The sequence below is a fragment of the Crinia signifera genome, chromosome 5, assembly GCF_055691185.1.
Source record: "Crinia signifera chromosome 5, ASM5569118v1, whole genome shotgun sequence".
NCBI lineage: Eukaryota > Metazoa > Chordata > Amphibia > Anura > Myobatrachidae > Crinia > Crinia signifera.
Window position 1 is genome coordinate 15,129,732 of NC_139221.1, and position 27,624 is coordinate 15,157,355.

Consider the following 27,624-nt stretch of genomic DNA (forward strand, 5'->3'; position numbering starts at 1 on the left):
CTAGCATGCTGCTCCAATAACATTATAATTTTGCCAAATACATACGTCCATACACAGAGATTTGGACCAATTGTTGTAGGATAGCAAGTAAATATCTGTATGTTGCCAAATCAACAGCTATCTACCAAGGATTAATGAAGACTGATCCCTACAATAAGTAACCAGCCCACGGCTGCAAGTTTACACATAATCACATGGAGAAAACTGCACAGAGAAACAAATCAATAATTAGGGCAGCACCTCTCCCACTGCTTCAAAGCCGCAATTGGTATTTGGTTAACATTACATTCAATATTTATACATGGAAGAGGGGTTTTAGAACAGATAAGGAGAACCATAGGACAGTGGGGGACCGTTGTCCCACTCAGAGCCAGCGGCAGCCTATGTGGTTGCTAGCCGCGGATTCTGGCGGGGGGGTCCGGTTACCAGTAATAGCTCGTGTCTCCAGCTGTCTTCAGACGGGAAATCCCAGGAGACGAGACGCCGGTCACGTGAGCGCCCACGTGATCGGCTCATATCAAGGGCACTAGCATAATAATTTTTGTATATTGGACATAAGGAGGCTCAGATTGAGGCAGATATTGTACAGTGTGTATATATGTAAATACTTTGTCTATTTTTGTCATTTTTTGCTTTGACCAATGATTAGACCCCTATCACTTATCTAAGTGACACCCATAACATCAATGGTGTATGATTGATGGGGAATATGATGGTCATCACATTTTTTTGCAAAAAATTTGGCAGACAAACAAGTGCTGACTATACCAATACGTAATGGGCATTAAATATTTTCGCAGGAAATATGAATAAAAGCACACAACTAAGTGTTTAATTTTAAATAACTATTTATTTATATATTTTTCTCACAAATTATACAATTTATGCACAAGCAGACAAAAAACATTAAAAAATAAAAAAACAATTTTTTTTTCTTTCAGAATACCTTTATAGGGGACTCAGAGTGCACCCCACCCGAGTTTCTTTTTCTCCCCCCATGTCCCCGGTAGTGCCAGTTACATATCATGTCCTCGGTAGTGCCAGTTACATACCATGTCCCCAGTAGTGCCAGTTAAATACCATGTCCCCAGTAGTGCCAGTTACATACCATGTCCCCAGTAGTGCAAGCTACAGCTGTCCCAGTAGTGTTTTTTGCAAAAAAAAAAATTAACATTCAGGAAAAGTATGTATAAGAGATATTTTGGATAAGGGATACTCAAACTGTAATCAGAATGAGCGTAAAACAAAAATTGTGGTTTTTAATTAATTAAAAATGAACCATAATTAATTTAACATTTTTTTAGTTGCCTCTGCCGTGTTTTAACACGCTTGTATGTAAAATTTCACGATCTTGGCTTGTAAACTGTCCATTTGAATAAGACTTTTTGCTTTCGGGTTGCGACACCCGACAACAGCACGCGCAAAGCCTATTCGCCATGATCGCAGGGGTGCCCTGAATAGCCATGTATCTTGCTAAAGGAGCAGAGATTCTACGCTGCTGTTGCCATGGAGACAGACATTAAAGCATCCTTGTATACGCAGGTCAAGTAAGTGGATCTAGGCGGCTCCATGACAACCGAGAGGAGAAAGGAAAGACGGAACACGAGAGAAAGATCAGCAGCTGCCGGGCCGTACGGGAACCATTTATATTATACTCTGTCTGCTGAGAAGAGGGGTGGGGTAGTGGGTGTACTCATGGGAATAAACACCTCGAAAAAGACACAGCTTTGGAGAGAGATAAAGTATCAGCCATTCAGCTTCTAACTGCCATGTCACAGGCTGTGTTTGAAAAAAATGGTGACAAGGGCTGGTAGTTTTATCTCTCTCTCTCCACTATCTCTCTCGGGGCTAGATGTATTAAGTAAGTTTTATTTATATAGCGCACTTTCTCCAACAGGACTCAAGGCGCTTAAGCGTGAAAGGTGTAAGTTTCTAACTGAAAAATGACAGTTAGGAGATGCTTGGTTAGTTATTTAATACTCTGCTTTTTATCACTTTTCAGGGCTTGGTACATCTCATCTTTGATAGACATAAAGTGGAAAGCTTGTGTCATTTATCTCTAGCATAGGGCACGATTCACTGTTGTGCAAATTTGCCATCAGTACCCCTAATACCTCCATGTTCTCAGCCCCTGGAGTACGTACCAACGTACAATACTGCTTCTGTAATGAACTCATTTATTTTGGAGACTTTGATCTTGATCTCTACGACGCCCATTGAGACAGGAAACAAAAATTCCCTACTTCAAAATCATATTATGCCAAATAGATTGAATTCTGCAAAAATAGATTTTGAAACAAACACTCCCTTCCTTTATAGTTGTTCCTCGCCCGGACAGGACGTTAGGTGAATAATCCTCTCCACCCTTCCCTAGCACAAGGACGCGTTATTAGGACACACAGAAAGCTTGTGAATAGCTGATAAAACAAAGATTTCTGCTCATTAAAGCAGAACTCAATAGTACTTATCACCTGGACACCGTGCAGGCAGCCATCTTGTTTACTCAACCAATGGCTATGAATAAGCATGCAGCCAATCAATTCACTAGGAGTCCAATATTAAGGCACTGAGTACCAATCAGACTCCACTGATGATCCAGGTTTCTGGCTATGGTGCAACAATGAGAACAGCGTAGATTGCAATAGATACTCGTTTCCCAGCATGTCCTCTGTATTGTATACTGCAATCGGGTTATGCAGCATTACTGTGCTATGCATAGTACCATCATCAGATGTTGGGGGCTCTACACTATACATCACGTTTTCGGGTTGTATTTTAGACAATGCTGGTGTCATAAGACTATGGTCCCTGGAAGATTACAGGAGGTTTAGGATTTATACTGGTCTTTGCAGTATATAAACCAATGGATATAGGTAGGATAATGGCAATGCCACATTACAATCCAAGAGAGCCTTTAACTGAATTTTATTAAGGGAGTATTCTGTGCTGCCACAGGGGCATGGGCAGCACCATGGGGGTGTGATCTATGGCTCTGGGTAGAATGGTCTAGATGTACACCCAAACCGTTGACATAAAAAAAAAAGGAGAGCTGTGTGTGTGTGTGGGGGGGGGGGGGGGGTTTACACAATTAGGCTTACCATATCCCCTTCCATGGCTCACTATTATATTACCCGTCCATGATCATCGGGATGGTAAAGTGTGAACAATTCCTTTTTTGGAAAAATATCATGAAAATCTTCTGTTTTTAACTATTGACCATTAGTGTCCACCATTGAACCGCATCCTGTAAACTATGATATGGGGGTGTGGTCAGTTATGTGGGTGTGGCTAGTACTATGGGGTTACAGCTTCCACCACCTGTCAATCACCTCCTCTCTCTCTCTCTCGGGTTTAACACGAAGATGAGCCTCAGACCTTCCATTTTTAGATGAAGATATCCAAGCTCCAGCCAAGTCTGTGACTACAGTAATTCCTCCTAATGTCGGATACAGACTCTGTCCCTGGTCTGACTTGAGCGTTTAACCAATGCTAACCTGGCATGTTCTGGATGTGGATTTAACAAGCGGACATTGAAAGCAGCAGGAATTTGCAGACAGCAGCACAGATAGGTGAATGGGGAACTGTGTTACAGACAAGTAGCCTCTATGTGATTACAAGGGACCGTTACTACGGCAACACTAAGTAAGTATTTCTACGGTACGAGGCCATTTCCTTCATAAGCCAGAATTAGCAAAAAAAACTTAGCAGTACATTGACTAAAGCTTCTAAAAATAAGGAGGTAATTCTATCATTATCTAGGATGCGAGAGAAATTATAAAATAGAATCTGATTTGTTGCTTTGGGTAACCTCACCTCCTCATTTTTAGAAGCTTTACTAAATGTATCCCTTAGTAAATAGACTAATAGAGAGCGAGTGAGAGAAACCATCGTCACATAGATTTAGGGCGGTATACATGGGTTCGATTCCCACCATGGCTATATCTGTGCAGAGTTTGTATATTCTCTCTGTGCTTGTGTGGGTTTCCTCCGGGTACTCCGGTTTCCTCCCACATTCCAAACATATACAGGAAGGTTAATTGGCTCCCAACAAAATTAACCCTAGAATGTCTGTGTGCGCGCGTGTACATGTGGTAGGGAATATAGATTGTAAGCTCCACTGGGGCAGGGACTGATGGGAATGTTCAAATGTTCTCTGTACAGCGCTGTGGAATAGGTGTGCGCTATATAAGAAACCGTTAATAAATAAATATACCAATTGCCCTGACATACAGTATTTTGGGCCGATGGTCATTAGTGCAGTATCCAATCAGAGGCTCTTTTTATCGGCTAAAAATTGATCCCATGAGTTATGGCGGGTCCAGCGGCTGCTTATCGCCTAGTCCTGAGTGCATTTACTAATGCCAAACATTCTTTCCCCCAAAAAATACGTCTGACTATGTGAATACGTTGCACAAACAGACTCTGCTGATTAAAATGATATACAGCATTTGCATATTCTGTGTGTGGCTGTATCTGCATCTGCATATGAAATGCTACTTCACATTGATTTCAGCCGAACATTACCCGAATAGGCATGTTGATGTATCCTCATGTGGCGCTGCTGTGCTGTATTTCACTATATAACATCACCGTGGTGTGTAGCAGCGCTACATTGCACCGCGGGTCCCCTATTTAAAGTGAACTGATTCACGCAAAACAATATAAAATAGGGCACATCTGTAACTCAATATCTGTTAACACTGCAGTAGGACGAGCGTCTGCAAACCAACAAGGAAGGTAGCAGAAGATGAAAAGAACAACCCTTAGGTTTCAGCCAGGCAAGAGATACTGGGAACATTTTACCCCTTTGGAGTCGAATGTGGATGCAAAAAATAAAAATAAAAATCACTGATCAGTTGCTGCAAATAAGTGTAAAGGTGCGTACACACGGGGGCGATTTTTGCTAAGATCGCGGGCAATATGGTCGCTAAGCGACCATATTGCCCACGATGGGAGTGTGCACCGGTGATATATCGCCGGGTTCGCGCTCCCGTTTTTCCCCCTGTAGTGGGTAGTAGTAGGAACAAGCTCCTATGACCAGCTGATTTCCACTGCCGGGCTCCCCCGGCAGTTTCTTTTTCATCAGCGACCATCTACGGGATACTGAGCGATATATCGCTGCCGTGTGTACGCACCATTAGAGTTTCCAGACCACATAACCGGTCACATTTTCTAGGTTGCCCAGTAGGTGCACAGGGAGAGTTCACAAATGGTCACATTTTCCAGAGCACAATGGTGATGCTTTGTAAATAGCAGTAGACGTTTTGCCAAATAATGAAGAAACCAATTACACCGCTAATATTTTTCTGCAAGTCTATGGACCAAGACCTTTAACTTGGTATAGGGTGTGCCCTGCCCAGATAAAACTGTATTAACAGGTCACTCAAAATGTATAATTTTCCTAATAATAATAATAATAATAATAATATCAAAGCAATACTGGTAACAGATGAAAAGGACACAGAATTGCATAGAAAAGCCGCTCATGCGGAATGAGACGCACCGCTGTGCGTGATAATATACCGGTAAGATATACAAATGAAAACATTCAAAAGCTCTTTCCTAACGACAGCCTGAGGCTCATGCAAATATATCTGCTGCAGGTGCATCTGACAGATCCTGTGACTGGCTGACACAAGCTCACAGGATACAGGTTGTGTACAGTATGTTATATACACAATAAACTGTATACTAGCTGTAACATTATATAATGATAATAACATTGGCTTCAACTGCCAAATCACAGGGCTCACTGCAAATCCACTCCCCAGCTTTCTCTGCCACTAGGCAGCGTGGGGACAGGGCCAGTATGATCAGCCGTGTGTGTTTGGCCGATGGACCTGCCCAGTGTGATCAGCTGCGGGTGTGGCCGATGGGGACAGGACCGTTGTGATCAGTCGTGTGTGTGTTTCCGATGGGACCTGTCAGTGTGATCAGCTGCGTGTGGCCTATGGACCCGGCCAGTGTGATCAGCTGCGGGTGTGGCAGACGGACCCGGCCAGTGTGATCAGCTGCGGGTGTGGCAGACGGACCCGGCCAGTGTGATCAGCTGCGGGTGTGGCAGACGGACTCGGCCAGTGTGATCAGCTGCGGGTGTGGCCGACGGACCCGGCCAGTGTGATCAGCTGCGGGTGTGGCCGACGGACCCGGCCAGTGTGATCAGCTGCGGGTGTGGCCGACGGACCCGGCCAGTGTGATCAGCTGCGGGTGTGGCCGACGGACCCGGCCAGTGACGGACCCGGCCAGTGTGATCAGCTGCGGGTGTGGCCGACGGACCCGGCCAGTGTGATCAGCTGCGGGTGTGGCCGACGGACCCGGCCAGTGTGATCAGCTGCAAGTGTCTGATGGACCTGGCCAGTGTGATCAGCTGCGGGTGTGGCCGATGGACCCGGTCAGTGTGATCAGCTGCGGGCTTGCCCGATGGACCCGGCCAGTGTGATCAGCTGTGTGTGTGTTCGAACATGCAGATTACAGTGTAATAAAATGTACACCGCCCGATGCAGTAATATCACTTTGCAGCACCAGAGGTCACAGAAGCAGGGAGTACTGAGGGCCGGCAGCCCTACCGGAGCTCCCACCAGTGATGCTCAGGTAGGTGGGTATGTGCAGCGGTGGGTGGGGGCTTGTCACAATGGGGAGGGGGTGCCGGCATCAGATAGGATTAGTAGCTGTTTGTTTGTCCGATGTACAGCCAGGTTCCAAGCATGAAACTAAATGGAGGTACTGCTATAGAGTTGACTTCTGTTAATTTCACCCAAATACACCTCCCTCGGCTGCCCTGGCAAATACATAAAAAAAAAAAAAAAATAATAGAATAGAAATGTGATAAATTTAGAAGCCTTAAAAACAGAGGATCGCGTTGTTCTGTCTTGTGCTCTGCTTTTCTGGAATAATCTGTTTTCCCGTCTTATCAGAGCCAAGCGAAGGTCTCAGTACACACAGGTGGGAGAATATTCTGTATTCACACTGTATCCCGTTAGCCAGATCGTCACTGCAGTTGCTATGGCAACTGTCTGAGAACTCTGCTGAGTATGTGTGACAACAGCGATCACGCGTTACAGCCAGCTCATGTTAATGAAGGTGATCGGGGACGCGTCGAAAACGGAGTGTGAGCTCTTAAAGCGAAAAATCAGAGATCCGGGCAAAAACGTGAAAGCGTCCACAGCTCTCCCAGGTGTGTTACTGGATGGCTAGAACTGAGGCGAGAGGCACTGATCGCATCCTTCCCTAATGAGCAAGTCTGAGCATTTTTTTGGGCAACCTTTCCCTTTGGTGTGTGAATAAGGAGCACAAGCAGACCTTGCTGATTAAAATGCTATGTGGCATGCCTATATTCTGTATATGCAAACAAAATGCTACACAGACAGTCATACACAAATGCAGAGACAGCCCAGGCCCCCGGTCTGACAGGGCCCAGCACAAAAGTCCCTACAGTACACCTCTTGGTGGCGGCCCTGAAACGGGGTAAATGAGGCTGAAGAGAACGAGGATGGAGATTATTCATGAATGGCGGTATTGCTGGTACTTCCTCTCCCGCCCCCCTCAGCTGTACTACTGCACAGGCGGCGGAGGTGACCACCATCTATTTCACCTGCAGGTGCCCATTATGAACTCACAGACAAGTATCAACCAATGATTGATCTAGAACAGAAAATGTTACCTGTTTTCAGTAGACCAGTCTTCACCTCCTTTTTGTATCGGGCTGGTTGAACGTTCCCATCGGGAAAACTGTCAACACCTACTCTCTTGAGACTATAATCGTCGTCGCTTCCTGCGCAGAACCTCAGCGGGCTCATACCGGCATCAGAGGGAGTCTTAACCGGGGAGACAGATTGGCTGCTGGGGCACCCCGTGTCATCTGAGGAAGTAAAGACAGAATATACTGTACTGGCATAAAAACAATGTGCCCTCATCCCGCCGCTTCAAATACGATTCTGGCAGTGCCGCACGTGTGTACCACCAAGAGTGTATACAGTACATATATATTACTGTGCATAGTAATACAATAGGACAGAAAATCATAAACAAATATAAATAATAAAGTTAAAAAAAAATAATCATTTTTTTTTTCAAGAAAATGGAAAAACACCTATTTCGCAGATGGACACTTTTTCATGCAACAGTCCCCTCGCTTTAGCAGACATGCTGGAGCCACACACTGTAGGGCCCATGAGTAATTAGGGACAGGGGCTATATGACTGCTCACCTGAATCCACCGCGCCACGGGATTATCAAAGGGGGTTAAAAAAGATGAAGATGAACATTCTCTCCCAGGGACAGTTCTTATGGGTGTGGTATAATAGGTTGACAGTGAAAAATATCGACAGTGTCTACGTGGACTCCAAAAGGTCAACAGTCACAAGAACAACAGATAAAATGGACAGAGAAATAGTCAACACATGGAAAAGATGCAGCGCATACAAACAGCAAGAGATGGGCAAAACGGGTCACTAAAAAGAGTTGGGATCGAGTGATCAATCCGTGAAAAGATCCAGTTCTTTTAGAAAGATCATTGGCTCACTTCAGGGACGTGCAGTCATGGGAGGCAGAGCCTCCCCTGTCATAGATTATTTAAAAAAAAATACAAAGATATTTATATCACATATACTGTGAAATAAATATCTTCTTGACATTTTTTTTACAATCTATGTGGTGAGCCTGTTGAGACGTGCGGGAGGCTGGGAGGCAGTGGGAGCCGTGCCTCCCGCTGACAATTACAAACTGTCAGCAGCGGGGGGCGGGGCTAAATTGCCGGGACTAAAAGAGGCAGATAAGCCCATTGAAAAGCATTGAGGAAGCGGCACCTACACATTTGCTTCAGTGACAGGGACGTGCCTTTAGCCCACATCAAAGCACGCCCCTGTCACTGAGACAGATGTGATAGGACAGCGGATCAGGCTGTCACACACTGACAGCCTGTATCCGCTGTCACTGAATCTGCAGTGCACGGGCAAGTGGTGCACCGTGCTGGCGTCTGCTATATGACAGACAGCGCTGTCCGTGAACTGTGCAGCGCCAACCGTTCCCCATGTGTACTGTCCCCTCATACTCTGCTGGCGGCCGCCGCTGGTCTGATCAAGCTCTATGTCAGACAGCGGCGGCGGGGATCCCTGCAGCACTCACCCTTCCCCTCCTTCCTAGTTTGTCCCCGCATACTACACTGTGCTGGCAGCCGCCGCTGGCACGCTGCTCTTGTCAAGCTCTATGACAGGCAGCAGTGCCGGGGAACCCTGCAGCGCCCAACCTAGCCCTTCTTCCCAGTTTGTCCCTGAGCTTTGGCTCCTCCCACTATCTATCGACAGCCAGGGTGACGGGCCTCCACGCGCCTGCAGCCCTTGTTATGGATGTTGGCAGGGAGGAGAGGAAGTTGACCCGACACACAGTACAGCCGCACAGCTGTCCCACGGTGACTGCCTTACCACGGCCAGCTCCGCCTCCTGCCTTTCTACACTACGCCAATGGTAAAGATATATGGGCATGGTAGGGTGATGGATGTATATACTGTAAGGCTATTTGGGGAGGGAAAAATTATAAGTGATAGGCATCAGGTGTGTGATGTTTTTTTATGTATAGGGGGGGGGGGGTTGTGTGTGCACAAAATTGAAATACTATGTGTGTGTTTAGGGGTGTACAGTATATATAATCATTGGGGATGTCTTGCTCTGCCAGCCTGTTGCTCACCACCCCCAATCTTTGCTTCTATGCTGAAAGTGGCATATATTTTAAATGTGGGCAGGCCGGCAGCCTATCAGAGCTCGCAGACCAGTAGCCACAGTGATTGTCCGCCAGACTCTGAGCTCCGATTTGCTCATGACCTGGCGCTCCCATATTTGAAATATCCACCAGCCACAGCACCTCTGCATAATGTGACATGGGCATTATGGTGTGCGGTATAATGTGACATGGGCATTACCGTGTGCAATATAATGTGACAAGGGCATTACCGTGTGCGGCATAATGTGATATGGGCATTACGGTGTGCAATCTAATGTGACATGGGCATTACGGTGTGCAATATAATGTGATATGGATATTACGGTGTGCAGTATAATGTGACATGGGAATTACGGTGTGCAATATAATGTGACATGGGCATTACGTTGTGCGGTATAATATGACATGGGCATTACGGTATGCAATATAATGTGACATGGGCATTACGGTGTGTGGTATAATGTGACATGGGCATTATGGTGTGCGGTATAATGTGACATGGGCATTACGGTGTGCAATATAATGTGACATGGGCATTACGGTGTGTGGTATAATGTGACATGGGCATTACGGTGTGCGATTATAATGTGATATGGGAATTACGGTGTGCAATATAATGTGACATGGGCATTACGTTGTGCGGTATAATATGACATGGGCATTACGGTATGCAATATAATGTGACATGGGCATTACGGTGTGTGGTATAATGTGACATGGGCATTATGGTGTGCGGTATAATGTGACATGGGCATTACGGTGTGCAATATAATGTGACATGGGCATTACGGTGTGTGGTATAATGTGACATGGGCATTATGGTGTGCGATTATAATGTGATATGGGCATTACAGTGTGCGGCATATTGTAATATGGGCATTAAAGTGTACGGCATAATGTATGAGGGGCATTATGGTGTTATTGGTACTATTATGTGACCATGCCCCTTTTCCATGAAGCCAAATTAATTCTTGTTTTTCAGTATAGGGGGGCACAAATTCCTTTTCTGGTGCAGGGCACCAAAATGTCTAGTTACGGCACTGGCGGGACTTGTTCCCATTTCGCAAAACCTCCTGCCTCACCTATCACTAACCTCACCGCACGTCACTGGCTCACTTTGAAAAAAAAAGGGGTAATTTGTTGATAATAAAGCATAATTTGTTTTATTGCCATAAACCAGAGAGGAAACGGCTGCCGCAGTTCAGGAGTCACCGGTCTGTGTGGTCTGGCGGCTGTGCAGGGAGTCTGATACAGGGGAAATCTCACGAGAGGTCGGTAGCTCTCGCGAGATTTCCCCTGTACTTGACACGCTACGCAGCCATCGGGTGGGTGGGCCACAATCAACGATAGTGAAAGAATGACGGGTCACTTTTTGGGATTGGCGGCTCACTCACTCTTTTAAAGGGATCCGTCCAAAAGATCTGCGTCGTCCGGGAACGCCCCATCTCTAAACAGCATGATACCAATGCCGATATTGTTCAGCGACATCACCCTGACCCCGGTGAACATGCAGTCATTAACTTCCGTTTCCTCCAACAACAACAAAAAGCAATGCACTCGCCGATCCACTTCTTTTTCGAGGGTTAGGTCCTTAAGATCTACAGTGTCTAGGTCAACAGTCAAAAGGTCGACAGGGTCAAAAAGGTCGACAGGGTGAACGTGAGTTTTTTTCATGTTTTTTTGGTCAAAGGTCTTTTTGGGTGTCTGTGTCATAGGTTGGTGATGACACTATGTAAGTGTACCTCTGCGCTCGTCATACTTTGGGCATGGTGCCTCGCTGTGCTTGGCACACTATTATAATCTAACTCTACAGGTATGCCCACGTGGATGGTAAAGTATTGCACAAGTCTTTCACATGAGACAACTCATGTCGACCCTTCAAGATCTAAAGCCTGAATTCCCTTTTTAGACTTTCGGAATGATTTTAAAAGTGGGAAGATCGGAACGGACATTGAACCTTATCCTGGTTCACACGCAGCGCTGCGAATTGCGCAGCGCTGCCTGTGATTTTAACACCGTCCACCACTCGTCCAGCTGCCCACAGGGCTGCGAATGGATATTTTGAATAAACATCTATTTACAGCCTCGGGTGCGGGGACCAAATCATTCGATGGTTACCGACCATCGAATGATTTGGAGACACGCAAAACTAAGACACTCTCTGGTGCCGGTGATGTCAGCTGCCCTCCCCCAGCAGCCGTGGCACTGCCGAATTTCCATGGAAACGCCCAATGTTTTCAATGGAAACGATGGGCATTCCAATGGGCGCGTCCCACCCGCTACCGCCCCATGCTCCCCACCTGCACTGGTGGGTGTGACAGGGATGTGCCTTCTCGCACCCGGTGTCTGCGCATGCATGCACAGATGCCAAACATTGCTCCCCCGTGCGAAAGCGCGAGGGAGCGATGGGATTAGAATCAGGCCCATTGACTAGGTTGAATGTACATGTGACCTATTCTTGTCGAAAAAAGCCAATATTTCCAACCAGAGGAAATATCGTCTGGGATAGAATTACCCCCTTGGGCAAAAATGTGACTGCATGTTCATATGATGGGGCGGGGGGGGGGGGGAAGCACACGTCGTTAACGATACAGCGTGTACACACACTAGACCCGGCATAGGCAACCTGTGGCTCTCGAGCTGTTGTGAAACTACAAGTCCCATCATGCCTTGCCACAGTTTTACTATTAGGGAGTGCTAAAACTGTGGCATGGCATGCTGGGACTTGTAGCTTCACGACAGCTGGAGGGCCACAGGTTGCCTATGCTTGCACTATATGATACGCACAATAAAAATCATTAAAAATATCGCTGTCATGGATATTGTTTAAAGATATGTGTGTGTGCCAGCGATATAATAGGACGGAGAAGAGAAACAAAAACAAAAAGTACAAGCAAAAAAAGATTTTTCTATATACATTGCAAACCGGCAATATATCTGCTGCAGACGGTTTTCTATCCGCCGTCTGGTTAATGTAGAATACGGGCTATTTTTACCTACGCTCCTCTTGTTACTACTACACTTATTATGTGTCTATAGAAACACGCTTATTATTTTACAGAGAAGAACTAAACAAATCCGCCTGCGCTGGAACATTGCAGAGAACGGACGCCGCTTTCATCATCCGCAGCTTCAAAATGAAGAATTTAAAATTTGAAAAAAAAAAAGGTAATATTTTACATTTGTTTCCAGAGACGTTGAATGCTGTAACCAAAGCGGCAATAAATAAAGTATCTGTGGCTTTTCCAGCAGAAGCTGCTCGTTTAGCTGCTGACTGTACAGCCAGATGTGACTGGTAGAATGTTTTCCACTGCCTGACATCTGAGCTCGGTGGCTGCTGTCCAACCACAAGGACGAAGGGAAGGAGGCGGTGAGCTCCTGGTGTGCAACGCCAAACAGAGTGTCCAGTATTACAGCAGATACACACTGACAATGCTCACCAGCAGCGGCAGGCGTGTGTGTAAGTGTTACATAGTATAAATTATTTACATTCAGCAGCCCCATGCTAATATTTGTCTTGTTCCAAGAACACGATGGAGGCATTGGCTCACACAGAGCTTGCGTAACATTTTCCCCGGTGCTGGAAACCAGATGCAGATTTAGTTATTCCAAGTGACTGTACTCAAACTCAATTTCATCTCTCGGGACAGGGGCAGAACTATATTTGCAGGATGGTAATTACTGTGCTACAGCACAACATAAACGGAACTCACCAGAGGTGACTGAGGCTCTATCTGCTCATTGGGGCAGCATTCAAAAGTGTATCGCCGCGCAGGGACCAGACTTTAGTAAATCTCCCACAGAAAGTTTATTTTTTAAATGCTCCTTAGGCTGAGGTCGATAAATAAAAGGTCGACATGGCTAAAGTCGGCACAAGCATTAGGTTGACATTTTTGGCCCGATTGTCAACACGGACACTCCCACCACGCCGTAGTAGATGGTAGGGGATGAAACACCGCCTGTCGGCAAAAGTCAAAAAAAGTGTGAAACCTCATGTCGACTTTTTGACTGTCGACCTAATGCTTGGGTTGACCTTCAGTGGTCGACCCAATGCATGTTGAGTTAAATAGGGTCAACCTAATGACTTTATCCCAGATAAAAAGCTTCTCCCAAAAAGAGGAAACCTCAAATATCCGGGAAGCAGTTGAACAGTAGATCGTCAGTAGGTCAACACAGACAAAAGACAACATCCCATAGGTTGACCTTGACATAAAGGTCGACATGAGTTTTCACAATTTTGAAAATTTTTGGGACTATCATACTTCCATTTACCATCCACATAGACTACAATTTGGAACGGTAAAGCGTGCAGAGCGACAGGTACCCTGCAGGGGTACTCGTAAAACTAATTGGGGATCCATGTCGACGGGTGTAGACGTTGACACCAAAAACCCATGTCTTCCTTTTCATGTGTCAACATGCACTAGGTCAACATTAACAATTTCGACAATGTCAAAAGGTCAACACAAGCAAAAAAGAGGACAAAGGGTCGACATGGGTTTTTCATGATTCCCCCCCCCATTTTATAGACCTTTTCATGCGGTACAATCTACGTGGACTATGCTTGGGACAGATGTCAACATGGACAAAAACTCATGTCGACCGCTTCATGTTGATCTTTTGCTTATGTGAGCATATTGTATGTCAACCTTTTGTCAAAGTCGACGCAGTGCATGTCAACCTATTGACCATACTTGCCTACCTTATGAGTCTCCTCTCTGGGAGATGCTTGGAGAGGAGACTCTGCAGCTTTTCCAGGGTGAGGGTGGGGCTTGCCATCATTAAGCCCCACCCCCATACCTGTATATACCCTGATTCATGGCTCTCCGGTGAGAGGGGTGGTACTTAATGATGCAATTTGCATCATTTTAGTACCACCCCCTTCGCAAAGAGCCACAAATACCGGTATTTGATCCGCAGCAGGAGGGGGTGCAGGGGCTAATGCAGGAGGCTTGCACACCCTTCCAGGGGGCCAGGAGAGGGACCCGATTATCAGGACCCTCCTGGCCATTGCGGGAGGGTAGGCAAGTATGCTGTTGACCTAGACACCCAGCCACACCCATATTATTAGATGCAGAAAACCCACATAACGGATATTTATTCCCAAACCTGTGTCCTGCTAAAGGAGTTACAGCCAATGCACTCAACCAGGCAAGTGACATCACTGGGGAAGTGTAATGACCTCATAGGATCCTTGTGGGAGGTGTGGCCTTGTTATAAAGCTCTTTCCGAAATGCTGCCTGCCATTCATCAAAGCATAACCTTCCACTGCATAAACCAGCTGGTTCTCCGACCCCTTGCCTGTTTACATCCTGCTATCTAACCACCACCCACTCGCTTGCACCTCTTGTAATCTGTCTCCCCTTCCTACTAGATTGTAAGCTCCTCCGAGCAGGGCCCTCTTCCCTCCTGTTGTCAAAGCCCTCTTCTCTTCACATGTCACTCACAGCTCTCCCATACTCAAACACTCAGTGACCATCTTTGTCCGCATAGTCATCTCCATCATTGGCATCTAGCCTCTAGTTGTATGTTGATTGAGTCCTCACTACTTATATCCAAGCCGAAATGTGTATTGATCCGTGGCGCTCTTTATTTGTACTGTATTTTTGTTATTTATTCAATGTTATGCCAAGCTTTGTCTCCCTGTATTGTTCCTTTGTACGGCGCTGCGAAACACTTGTGGCGCCTAATAATAATAATAATAATAATAATAATAATAAATAGCAAACCTGCCTGGAGATGGAGTGTAACCAATATAATACGGGTTTATTACCTGAGCAGAAGCTGTTGCTGCTGATGGTCCTCGCAGACCGACTTGAGGTCAGGTTGAAGTCCTTGCTCTCCTCCTCCGAGCATGGTGAATCAGAAGAGGGAGACGCTTTCTGCTTTGGCAGGTACGGGCGGAGAACCAGGCGCGGGATGCGGCTCCGCGCAATCTCCTTTTCATGCATTTTCTGAGTATAAAAAAAAAGCAATTTAGTCAGTCTAGTGCCTTCTGCACGGCGCACATCATACAGTCAGAACAGAATCTTCTAACGCAGACAAAATAATGGCAGCACGGTCAGACACCGCTGCTGTGTCCATGACAACAAGTTTTCATGACATACACAAGATACGCGAGTATTGGGATCAGAGCTTTTCTAAGTATGATCTGTGAACTTATAAATGTGACCTTAGAAAGCATGGTGACCAGTGGCGGATCCAGGGGAGGGGCTGCAGCACAGTTCAAATTCAAAAACAGGAGACACACCCACTGCAGCCAACTGTCATTCCAAACTGACTCACCGGCAGTGGGTGTGTCTTCCCTTTTTGAATTGTGGAGCTGCCACCGATGTCAATACTAATGGGGAAGCCCAGGTTTCCTGCCAAGTTAACACCGGAAGTTGGGAAATCCGACAAACATAACTGTAAATTTACCAAGAAAGGAGTTCTATAGAAGATGGGATGTTGCCCCTAGCAACCAATCATATTCGACTTTATTTTGCACCTTCTAGAAGAAAATAGATAGAATCTGAATGGTTGCAATGAGCAACATCCCATCTTCAATACAATTTACATCTTAGTAAATTTACCCCATAGAATTTAATGGCAAAAGCTGAAGAGGAAAGAAGGTTTTCCACCCGTCTGGTATTGCTCGTGCAGCCCAGATATCTGGTCCGCTACTAGTATAATAATCCCATATGGGCATCTTACACTTCCAAGATCAGCTCCCCCAAATGACATCACAAGGAAGGGGGTGTGGTCGATGCACCCGATTTTGCCATAGGGTTCAATGTTAAAATATTTTTAACATTGTAATCGGGAGAAAAAATGGGAAATGGGCCAATATGGCCCATTTGCATTGTATATCCCCCCCCCATTGTATATCCCCCCCCCCCCCCATTGTGAACATCACCCCACGATCGACGGCAACCCGAAGCGTAGCGAGCCCGCGAGGGGCGGCGGTACGCGTCCTCCGACCTTTTCATACCCCTACTATCCACGTCGGCGTGGAGTAGAGAATATAAAGTGTGGCGAGCGCAGCGAGCCCCGCGAGGGGACACTTATACCTGTGAAGTTATACGCGTGCGCTCGCCACGCTTCGGGCTCAGTGGCTCACTGCGCTCGCCACACTTTATATTCTCTACTCCACGCCAACGTGGATAGTGGGGGTATGAAAAGGTCGGAGGACGCGTACCGCCGCCCCTCGCGGGCTCGCCGCGCTTCGGGTTGCCGTCAATCGTGGGGTGGTGTTGAGGGGGTAAAATTGGGGTCTGGGGAGACTTTTACATTGAATCCAATGTAAAATAGGGTCCCAGGGATCCTATTCACATTTCAATCAATGTAAAAATCGGGACCATCGCGTCGGTCGCATCGCATGCGATGCGATCGATGCGACCGACCCGATCAACATCGGTGTGGCCGTTCTAGGAAACAAGTACCATCAATTGTATTATTTTATTCTCCAGTCCACAGCTGGCACATGCATTAACTTTTATTATATACAAAAAGCCCCTTTTTTTAACCTACAGATGATCAGCGTTTTGGATGGACCATGCTCCCTGCCACTTTAATAAAAACACACGACTTCTGATTTAAGGCTAATTCAATATTATTTCTAAGCCATTGCCTACGCTTCCCTTGCACACGATGCATAGCTGCTCCGATGCAGAGCTGTGCTACATTCCAGGTAACACAAATTAACAAATACAAGATTATAAAAGGAAAGAGGAAATATATAAACACGGATATGGGTCATTGGTTCTTCCAATATTAGGTTGACAGGCCTTAGGTCGATGCAGTGACAAGGATGACAGGGGCATTATGTCGACACAAGTATAAGGTCGACGTGGGGAAGTTCGACAGTCAAAAGGTCGACATGGGTTAAGTTTTTTGTCCCACACGTCGCGCTACGCTCGGCACACTGTGCTATTTCCCCTCCAGCCCTAGCGGATGATAGGGCATGAAATACCGCCTGTCGGCACAAAAAAAAAAAAAAAAAGTGAAAAACCCATGCAGACCTTTTCACTATTGACCTGCCTTATATCGACCTTTTCACTGTGTGGACCTAAGGCCTGTCAACCTTCAGTGGTCGACGTAATGCATGTTGACCTTTGTACCGTCGACCTAGTGACCATATACCATAAATACATAGCTCTGAACCGCAGGATATCGCGCATAATAAACCAATACCTCAAACGACATCTGTCTGACAGGGTTGGAAGGTCGACACAAGCATTAGGTCGACAATGAGAAGGTAGACTTGACTTTTTCTTTAAGGCTACATGTGCCGACGGGCGGTATTTCATGCCCTACTATCCGCTACGGCGTGGTGGAAGAATAAAATAGCGTGCCGAGGGCAGGGAGCCATGCGAGGTGATGCAGGACACTTAGACGGTGTCCATGTTGACGGTCGACATTCGTGACAAAAAAAACCCTCATCTTGACCTTTTGACTGTCGACATTCCGATCTTACCCATGTCAACCTTTTAAGTCCGGTCAACCTTCAGTGGTCACCCCAATGACCCATGCCCATCTGGATATGGGAACCCCTTTATATGACACTACAGATAGATCCATAGGACGACAGCGGCCTCTGATGTCCCGCAGAAGATGAGCACTCACTGTCGGTCAGGTAATTAATCAGCGTCCTCACAGCAGATGTCACCACAGCACCAGGAGTCGGGAACATTACATTGCTGGACACATTACGCAGCGTCCTCACAGCAGATGTCACTACAGCACCAGGAGTCGGGAATATTACATTGCTGGACACATTACGCAGCGTCCTCACAGCAGATGTCACCACAGCACTAGCAGTCGGGAATATTACAATGCTGAACACATTAAGCAGTGTCCTCACAGCAGATGTCACCACAGCACCAGGAGTCGGGAATATTACATTGCTGGACACATTAAGCAGCGTCCTCACAGCAGATGTCACCACAGCACCAGGAGTCGGGAATATTACATTGCTGGACACATTAAGCAGCGTCCTCACAGCAGATGTCACCACAGCACCAGCAGTCGGGAATATTACATTGCTGGACACATTAAGCAGCGTCCTCACAGCAGATGTCACCACAGCACCAGCAGTCGGGAATATTACAATGCTGGACACATTACGCAGCGTCCTCACAGCAGATGTCACCACAGCACCAGCAGTCGGGATTATTACAATGCTGGACACATTAAGCAGCGTCCTCACAGCAGATGTCACCACAGCACCAGGAGTCGGGATTATTACAACGCTGGACACATTAAGCAGCGTCCTCACAGCAGATGTCACCACAGCACCAGCAGTCGGGATTATTACAATGCTGGACACATTAAGCAGCGCCCTCACAGCAGATGTCACCACAGCACCAGGAGTCGGGAATATTACATTGCTGGACACATTAATCAGCATCCTCACAGCAGATGTCACCATCACCAGGAGTCGGGAATATTACATTGCTGGACACATTAATCAGCGTCCTCACAGCAGATGTCACCACAGCACCAGCAGTCGGGAATATTACAACGCTGGACACATTAAGCAGCGCCCTCACAGCAGATGTCACCACAGCACCAGGAGTCGGGAATATTACAATGCTGGACACATTAATCAGCATCCTCACAGCAGATGTCACCACAGCACCAGGAGTCGGGAATATTACATTGCTGGACACATTACACAGCGTCCTCACAGCAGATGTCACCACAGCACCAGGAGTCGGGAATATTACAATGCTGGACCCATTAATCAGCATCCTCACAGCAGATGTCACCACAGCACCAGGAGTCGGGAATATTACAATGCTGGACACATTAATCAGCGTCCTCACAGCAGATGTCACCACAGCACCAGCAGTCGGGAATATTACATTGCTGGACACATTACGCAGCGCCCTCACAGCAGATGTCACTACAGCACCAGCAGTCGGGAATATTACAATGCTGGACACATTACGCAGCGTCCTCACAGCAGATGTCACCACAGCACCAGGAGTCGGGAATATTACAATGCTGGACATATTAATCAGCGCCCTCACAGCAGATGTCACCACAGCACCAGCAGTCGGGAATATTACATTGCTGGACACATTAATCAGCGTCCTCACAGCAGATGTCACCACAGCACCAGGAGTCGGGAATATTACATTGCTGGACACATTACGCAGCGTCCTCACAGCAGATGTCACCACAGCACCAGCAGTCGGGAATATTACATTGCTGGACACATTACGCAGCGTCCTCACAGCAGATGTCACCACAGCACCAGGAGTCGGGAACATTACAATGCTGGACACAATAATCAGCGTCCTCACAGCAGATGTCACCACAGCACCAGCAGTCGGGAATATAACATTGCTGGACACATTACGCAGCATCCTCACAGCAGATGTCACTACAGCACCAGCAGTCGGGAATATTACATTGCTGAACACATTAATCAGCGTCCTCACAGCAGATGTCACCACAGCACCAGCAGTCGGGAATATTACATTGCTGGACACATTTAGCAGCATCCTCACAGCAGATGTCACCACAGCACCAGCAGTCGGGAATATTACATTGCTGGACACATTTAGCAGCATCCTCACAGCAGATGTCACCACAGCACCAGGAGTCAGGAATATTACAATGCTGGACACATTAAGCAGCATCCTCACAGCAGATGTCACCACAGCACCAGCAGTCGGGAATATTACATTGCTGGACACATTTAGCATAGTCGTGTACTCTCATAGTAAAGAAGGTGATCCGTAAGAAAGAAAATGAGCCCAATATGACCTCTGACCTTCAATCCATGGAAAATTCAATAGGCAGCCAGTAAATGATGCGCTTAATTAGCTGCGACTGTATGTGTGCAGGAAGCAGTCATCGCCCCAGGCCGCCTGTATCGCACAGGGATTGTCCACCAGTTACGCGGGATATGCGCCGCACACAGACATTGCAGAGAGAAGCGACTCAGAATAAGTCCCTGCGTTTGTTATCGCAACATTGGGGGTCTACAGGTGTAGTGTCCCTCATTCAGCTGACGGAAGGGGGGGGGGGGCGTACGCACAAGATGCTTGCGCGCCACGTTACGACAGTGCTCTCCCGACACCTTTCCGCCCATCTCCATGAAGCGGAGACGGACAGGGTTTCTGCTCCCTGCCGCCGAGTTACTGGGACACGCTCGCACCGCCCATTCAGATGGAGCGCCTCTCCGCCGGTGATTGCATTCTGGCGATTCCCGGCGATGAATGAGAGGCGCTCCATCTGTATGTACTAAGCCTTGGAGAGAGATAAAGTAGATGGAGAGAAAGTACCAGCCAGCTCCTAACTGCCATTTTTCAACACACAGCTTATAACTTAGCTGTAAGGAGCCGATTTGCGGATACTTTACCACACAGACCCAAGTCACTAGGGGGTTCGTGTAAAGTTGGCTGCAGTAGCTCCAGCTTTTTCACTGGTGGTATTTCATGCCCTACCATTCACTATGGCCGAAGCATGGCGAGCGCAACGAGGGGACGCGGTACACATTGACTGTGTCCATGTCGACATTCGAGACAAAAAAAATGTGAAAAACGCATGTTGACCTTGTGACTGTCAACCTAATGCATACCTCCCAGCTATCCTGCCTGGGGCCGGCAATGTTCCGCAATGAGGGGGGAGGCAGTTGGGGTGGGTTGGGATCATTTGGTTTACAGCATGATGGTCGACAGTCATTAGGTCGACACGGGAAAAGGTCGACAGATCATTAGTTCAACAGGTCGTTCGGTCATTAGTTCGATGTCTAAGTTGACAGTCAAAAGGTCGACATTGGGTTTTTCACTGGTTTTTTACCTGAATGTCAACACAGTCAACATGGACACAGTTTAAAGTGCACCGCATCCCCTCGCTGTGCTCGCGATGCGTTGGGCACGGTGCCTTGCTACGCTCGGCACACTATTTTATTCTCCCACCACGCCCTAGTAAATGGTAGGGCATGACTGTCGACCTAGACACTGTCGAACTAACGACCTTTCCACCTAGGCCCATGTCGACCTTTTCCCATGTCGACCTAATGACTGCATCCCCTTGGGGCACCTGACCGGCGCTACTCTGTGGTGACTGGAAGCTGTCACTGGAGACAGAGGGGTTGGGAAGATGGAAACAGAGGAGCTGGGGGCATGGCCAGTGGCAAAACGGTGCGTGGCCTCACTAGTCCAGCTTCAGGTTCTTCAGATGTTGGGAGGTAGGCTAATGCTTGTTTCAACCTTCTGACCCTGTCGACCTTAGCCATTCAGGTTTCGACCTTCAGTGGTCGACCTAAATTGGGTTGACACAATGACCCATATCCCAGCAGATAATATACCTGTCTTTGGTTCCGTCGCACCTGCCCCCGCTGACAATGTGCCTCACAAAATGGCATTTGTTTGGGGCATTATTAAAGTGGACAGATCCCCGGCAGCGGCCAGAGGAATTCCCATGACAACAAGCAGGTAACATGAAGCCTGAAACTCTCTCTGACAGGTGTGTGTGCACACACACACACACACACACACACACACACACACACACACCAATTCTCACCAAGAACAGGGGAGCAGCTCCTCGTTCTACTACTGGGGGCGGAGCTTCTATGTGATCAACAGGCTGGGCCTCCAGGGATAGCGGGAAAGGACTGAGGAGAGGGACGGGGTGGCCACCACACTGCCTGCATGTTCCATATCACTGAATGCAGATACCCGACAGCCAGGAAGCTTCTTCTGACAAGCCACCAAGGACCCCCCCCCCCCCCAAAAAAAAAAAAACGCACTGAACGTGTACTCAATGACATAAAACATGCAGGCAGTGTGGTGGCCACCATTTCCCTCTCTTCAAGTCCCCTCCTCCTACCCTGACAGCCTGTTACAGAGAGCAGGTGCCTGGAGCTCAAGCTCCACTCGCTCTATCCCTGCATGGGGGCGTGGCCTGCAGGCAGCTGAACCCATTACACTTATGGGGTAAATTTACTTAAGGCTCTAAAAATGAAAAGAGGTTTTGTTACCCATAGCAACCAGATTCTGTCTACCATTTTCTAGGATACAGTCGAGAAATGACAGAATCTTATTGGTTGCTATGGGCAACAGCACCTCTTCATTTTTAGATGCTTTAGTAAATTTTTAGTGTTCATTCTAGCACCCAACATCTTTGAAAACTCATGCAGTTCCTGTTCTCTGCCTGGGGTGTCGCTGTCTGCTGTGGTGTTTCTAGCACAGGTCTGGTTTGCATATCAGTGCTGATATAGGGACCACACTGTGCTAGAAGCACTACAGCAGACAGCGACACCCCAGGCAGGGAAGAGGAACTGCATGGGTTTTCAAAGATGGCGGGTGCCAGAATGAACACTAAATTTACCCCTTACTTTCTATAGGAGTAAGAAAGAAAAAGTAATCAAAAGAAGAGTAGATTAGGGTGTAGAAGAATGCCTAAGTGAAGTTTCGGTGCCATATCCTTATTACTGTACATTTATATATTGCTACACAATATAGTACAATATCCAGTGGCGTAGAAGGTGGCCCCTCTCAGCTCTGGGCCCCATAGCAGCTGCACTCCCTGCACCTATGGTAGCTACACCCCTGTATATAACACATGTAACTGTGACAGGGGAGGTGGCCCCTCTCAGCTCTGGGTCCCATAGAAGCTGCACCCCCTGCACCTATGGTAGCTACACCATGTACATAACACATGTAACTGTGACAAGGAAGGTGGCCCCTCTCAGCTCTGGGCCCCATAGCAGCTGCAGTCCCTGCACCTATGGTAGCTACACCCTGTATATAACATGTAACTGTGACAGGGAAGGTGGGCCCTCTCGGATGCACTCCCTGCACCTATGGTAGCTACACCCCTGTATATAACACATGTAACTGTGACAGGGAGGGTGGTCCCTCTCAGCTCTGGGCTCCATAGCAGCTGCACCCCCTGCACCTATGGTAGCTACACCCCTGTATATAACACATGTAACTGTGACAGGGAAGGTGGCCCCTCTCAGCTCGGGGCCTATAGCAGCTGCACCCCCTGCACCTATTGTAGCTACACCCTGTATATAATATATGTAACTGTGACAGGGAAGGTGGCCCCTCTCAGCTCGGGGCCTATAGCAGCTGCACCCCCTGCACCTATGGTAGCTATAGCTGAGTTTTTCATTATTTTTGCTTTGAATCTTGTTCTTACTTCACAATCCCAGTGGGCATAGGAATTAGATTACAATAGTGCGCCATGTGCAGTGAAGCACCGGGCCCAAATTATGGCGAGAGCAACGGGACACTTTATGACCTGTTGACATTTTAAATGTCGGCATTTTGACTGTTGACATTTTGGACCGTATTCAATGCAGCTGGCGAGGGGGTAAATGGCGAGGATTGCCGTAAACAAGCCATTCTTGCAGTTTAATCCCCAAGCCGGCCGCTCACCCTATTCAACGTACCGGGGGAATCCTCGCAGTCAGTGGATGGCAAGGGCTCTCCCAAATGGCGAGGCTCGTGGCTATTGCATGGAGCCCACTGCATTTAGCCTCAAACCTCGCTATTTTGGCAGCCATACGCCCCATTTCCAAAGGGCGTGTGCAGGGCGGTCAGTTGAATACTGACCAGCGAGCTGTGACGATGAGCAATCAGAACTGCTCTTTGTCTCTGTTTGTATTTTGACCATCGGCCAATGGTTGTCGGGATTTTGAACGCAGGAAAGTCACACTGAACCCGCGTGGAGATGGTTCATATTCTGGGCATGATCTGGAAAGTTGTGGCATGGTGCTGATGTATAATCGGTCAGACTGTAGGCCATACTCTGACGGAGAAACTGCGCCTTACATGGTGATGGTTTGTCCGATGCTTGTATCTACAGATGCACAAGCGGACCACTCTGTCCTTGTTCCTGCAGCCGTGGGGCTGTTCACCAGGGAAAGACTCACAGCGGTATTAGCGTCAAGACGCAGAAGCACTACTGTCAAAGGACGTACACACACATTGAAGCATCAGACTTAAGGCCCATACACACTTGAAGATTTTCATTTCAAAAGACTTTGCCAAAATCTTTGATAGCTATATCTTTCACCAAAGTAGTGCGTACACACTGAGCTATTTTCCCGAAAGAGCAAGAGATTTTCAGGAGGCGAAAGACTTTGCTGAAAATCTTTCATTATAAATGGGCTGGGTTTGAATTCCAAGGGTTCCATATATACAGTACATTGGTGGCAGTGGGCATATAAATATGTAAACATTGGTGGGCAGTGTTGATGCTAATTTATGCATTGCTGGCACAGACCAGCAATATATATGTTACCGCCAACACTGCCCACCAATGTTTATATATTTATATGCCCACTGCCACAAATGTATATTTATTTAAATGCAACCCCCCCCCCCCCCCCATGTGCCCCTGGAGTGACTCGGCGGCCGTCACCACATCCCCCTCCAGCCCCTTCCCTCCCTCGGTGAGATGTGGCCGCATAGTTCCCCTGTGGAGCAAAGCGCCCTCCCTCCCCGCCTGGGGCGCCCCGTGCCCTACACTATCCATAGCCGCCCCCAGCAGATAGCGACGCACACAGCTGCCCACCAATGTTTATATTTGATATGCCCACTGCCACCAATGTATTCATTTAAATGCACCAACAATATATTATAATATAAATTTATATATATATATATATATATATATATATATATATATATATATATATAAATATCCAAGTGCATTGGTGCATTTAATGAATACATTGGTGGCAGTGGGCAGAATAATATAACTATTGGTGCCCAGCAGGTGTTAGCAGGGAGCAGTGCTGTCTGCTCCGTGTGTTTAGGCTGGGGGCGGGGCTAGCCTGGCCGGGGAGCAGGTCTCTGCAGCAGCAGCATCCGGCCAGCCAGACGGAGCACAGGGGTGAGTATGACGGGCGAGGGGGCGGGGGGGCGGTCCGCCGGGCTGAAAGTGGTTAATCTTTCAGCCCGGCAGGCGTACACACATGGCGATGATGGATGAAAAACCATCCATCATCGCCACATCTGCTGGTAAAACCAGCAGATGAACCACTTTCCTAGCGATGATGCGGGAGCACGCATCATCGCTAGTCGGCAATCTCCGGGGCATACACACTGGGCGATTTTCAGCTGAAAATCGTCAAGTGTGTATGGGCCTTTAGGGGCATTTTTTCGCACATTTTACAGATTTTCCCCAGGGTGGAAGACTTTCCATAGCAGCAAAGATGCGCGAGGGTGCATCACCGCTCATCGCTGCTCCGTACACACTGGGTGGCTTCCAAGCTGAAAGACCTGGGCCTATACAATCAGACCCTGAATGTTCTATCTGTGTTTGCATGGTCTTCCGCCAGATGCCCCACTGAACCCACCCACCTAAAAAAAAAAAAACATACTAGTAGGTAAGAAGGGCTGTACACTGACCCCATTGCACCAACCTGCTGTGCCATTGACTGGTGTTAACAGTGTCAATTAAATATATCATTTTTTAAAATACTATGCAACACGATAGCATGGTGGACAGCAATGCTATGTCACAGCACCGAAGTCACGCGTTTTATACATGACTGTGGCGGAACACCTACCAAGCCATGGTTGCGTCCTAGGGCGAGCTCAGGGAGGACAGTAACCGCCCACGGAGAAGAAGGGCCCTGCTGAAGTGGAGTTTGCATGTTCTCATAGGTTCCCTCCAGGTACTCTGGAGAACACAACCCAAAAATAACCTGGTAGTCTTAATGGCTTCTGAACCTACTGTTTTTTTGTGCGTCCATGTGATAGGGAATATGGGGCCCGATTCAGGTTTGTTGCAGCTTTGGTACATCTGCCCCAATTACCATACAGGTGGGGCAGATGTAACAGGTGCTGAGAGAGAGTTAGGTTTGGGTGGGGTGGGTTTAAACTGAAATCTAAAAAGCTGTGTAAGAATAAATCTAACATGTGTGGGCTACATGCAAAAGCAGCCAGTATTTACCCTGCACAGAAACAATGTGCATCCTTCTGCTTCTCTTTTCCCAGACACAAAATAACTTTTTTTTTGGTTGCTTTATTTATAGCTGACTCTTAGATTAGACTGTAAACTCTAACATGGCAGCAACTAACGTGAGTGACTAAATATTCTGTGACTCACTGAGTAATTATATAAATGATTAATAAATTGGCCATTTACTGAAAGAACCTGGAATTGGCAGGACCATTTATTTATAACTATCCAGTGTGTATCTTCCTATTACATTATGTTTAGCCTGGTTTATTATGTCGTTTCTTCCCTACCATCGTCCAAGCCATCGATGGTGTCTAAAGCCGCTTACACACTTCAGCAATGATTATCCATCCCAACATCAGAATGAATCTCCATCAGCGGGTATCACCGGTACACACCGAGCGATCTAAAAGATATGCCGGTCCGATCCGCCAGACCAGATGGCAATCGCTCAGTGTGTACCCAGCTTAAATCCCCATGCACAGTAGCCGACGGGGGCCGCGGCTGATATAGTTAACCATAACGGCCGATATCGTCCATACACAATGAACGATATTGGGCACCGATATCGTTCAGTGACGTCACAGGACCCGCTAAACATGCAGGTTGCCTGGCTATATTGCCAAATTGACCTGCATGTTTGCAAGACAACAATCATCGTTAACGATGCGCAGGACCATGCATCGTTAATGATAAGGCGATATTGTGAACGATATCACTCAGAAGCCCCTTTCTGAGCGATATTGTATTGTGTATGGGGCTTTAGCCAGATCACTTATTATATTTCATGTCCACTGTGTGATTGATTTATTTATGATCACCTAAATATTAGACAGCATGATATATGTATTATTGTCTTATTATAGTTACACTGAGTATTGGCACAGGTTTCAGATACTTTTATTAAAAAATAAAGTCAGGAAACGTTGGAACCATAATAAGCAATATGTTCCAAGGAAATTGTGCGCAGATCCAGTGACCTCTCACTAA

General features: G+C 47.2%; 1 protein-coding gene and 1 long non-coding RNA gene across 5 annotated transcripts in view; one reads left to right on the forward strand and one right to left on the reverse strand.

Annotated features, from left to right (window-relative positions):
- SYBU (syntabulin) overlaps nt 1–27,624 on the reverse strand; it is a 41,507-nt gene that overhangs the window by 12,830 nt on the left and 1,053 nt on the right. For all 3 annotated transcript variants that reach the window (XM_083186709.1, XM_083186708.1, XM_083186707.1), the window contains 2 exons: nt 15,488–15,668; nt 7,661–7,858 (listed from right to left, as the gene is read on the reverse strand). In XM_083186709.1, the coding sequence (XP_083042835.1) occupies nt 7,661–7,858; nt 15,488–15,668 (379 nt within the window). The remainder of the gene's footprint in view (nt 1–7,660; nt 7,859–15,487; nt 15,669–27,624) is intronic.
- Nucleotides 8,783–15,447, forward strand: LOC146079963 (uncharacterized). 2 transcript variants are annotated; one of them, XR_014474782.1, is made up of 3 exons: nt 8,783–9,461; nt 12,776–12,882; nt 12,967–15,447. It is a non-coding gene; the product is annotated as an uncharacterized LOC146079963 (long non-coding RNA). The 2 variants fall into 2 exon arrangements; XR_014474781.1 differs by having other exon boundaries at nt 8,784–9,461; nt 12,964–15,447.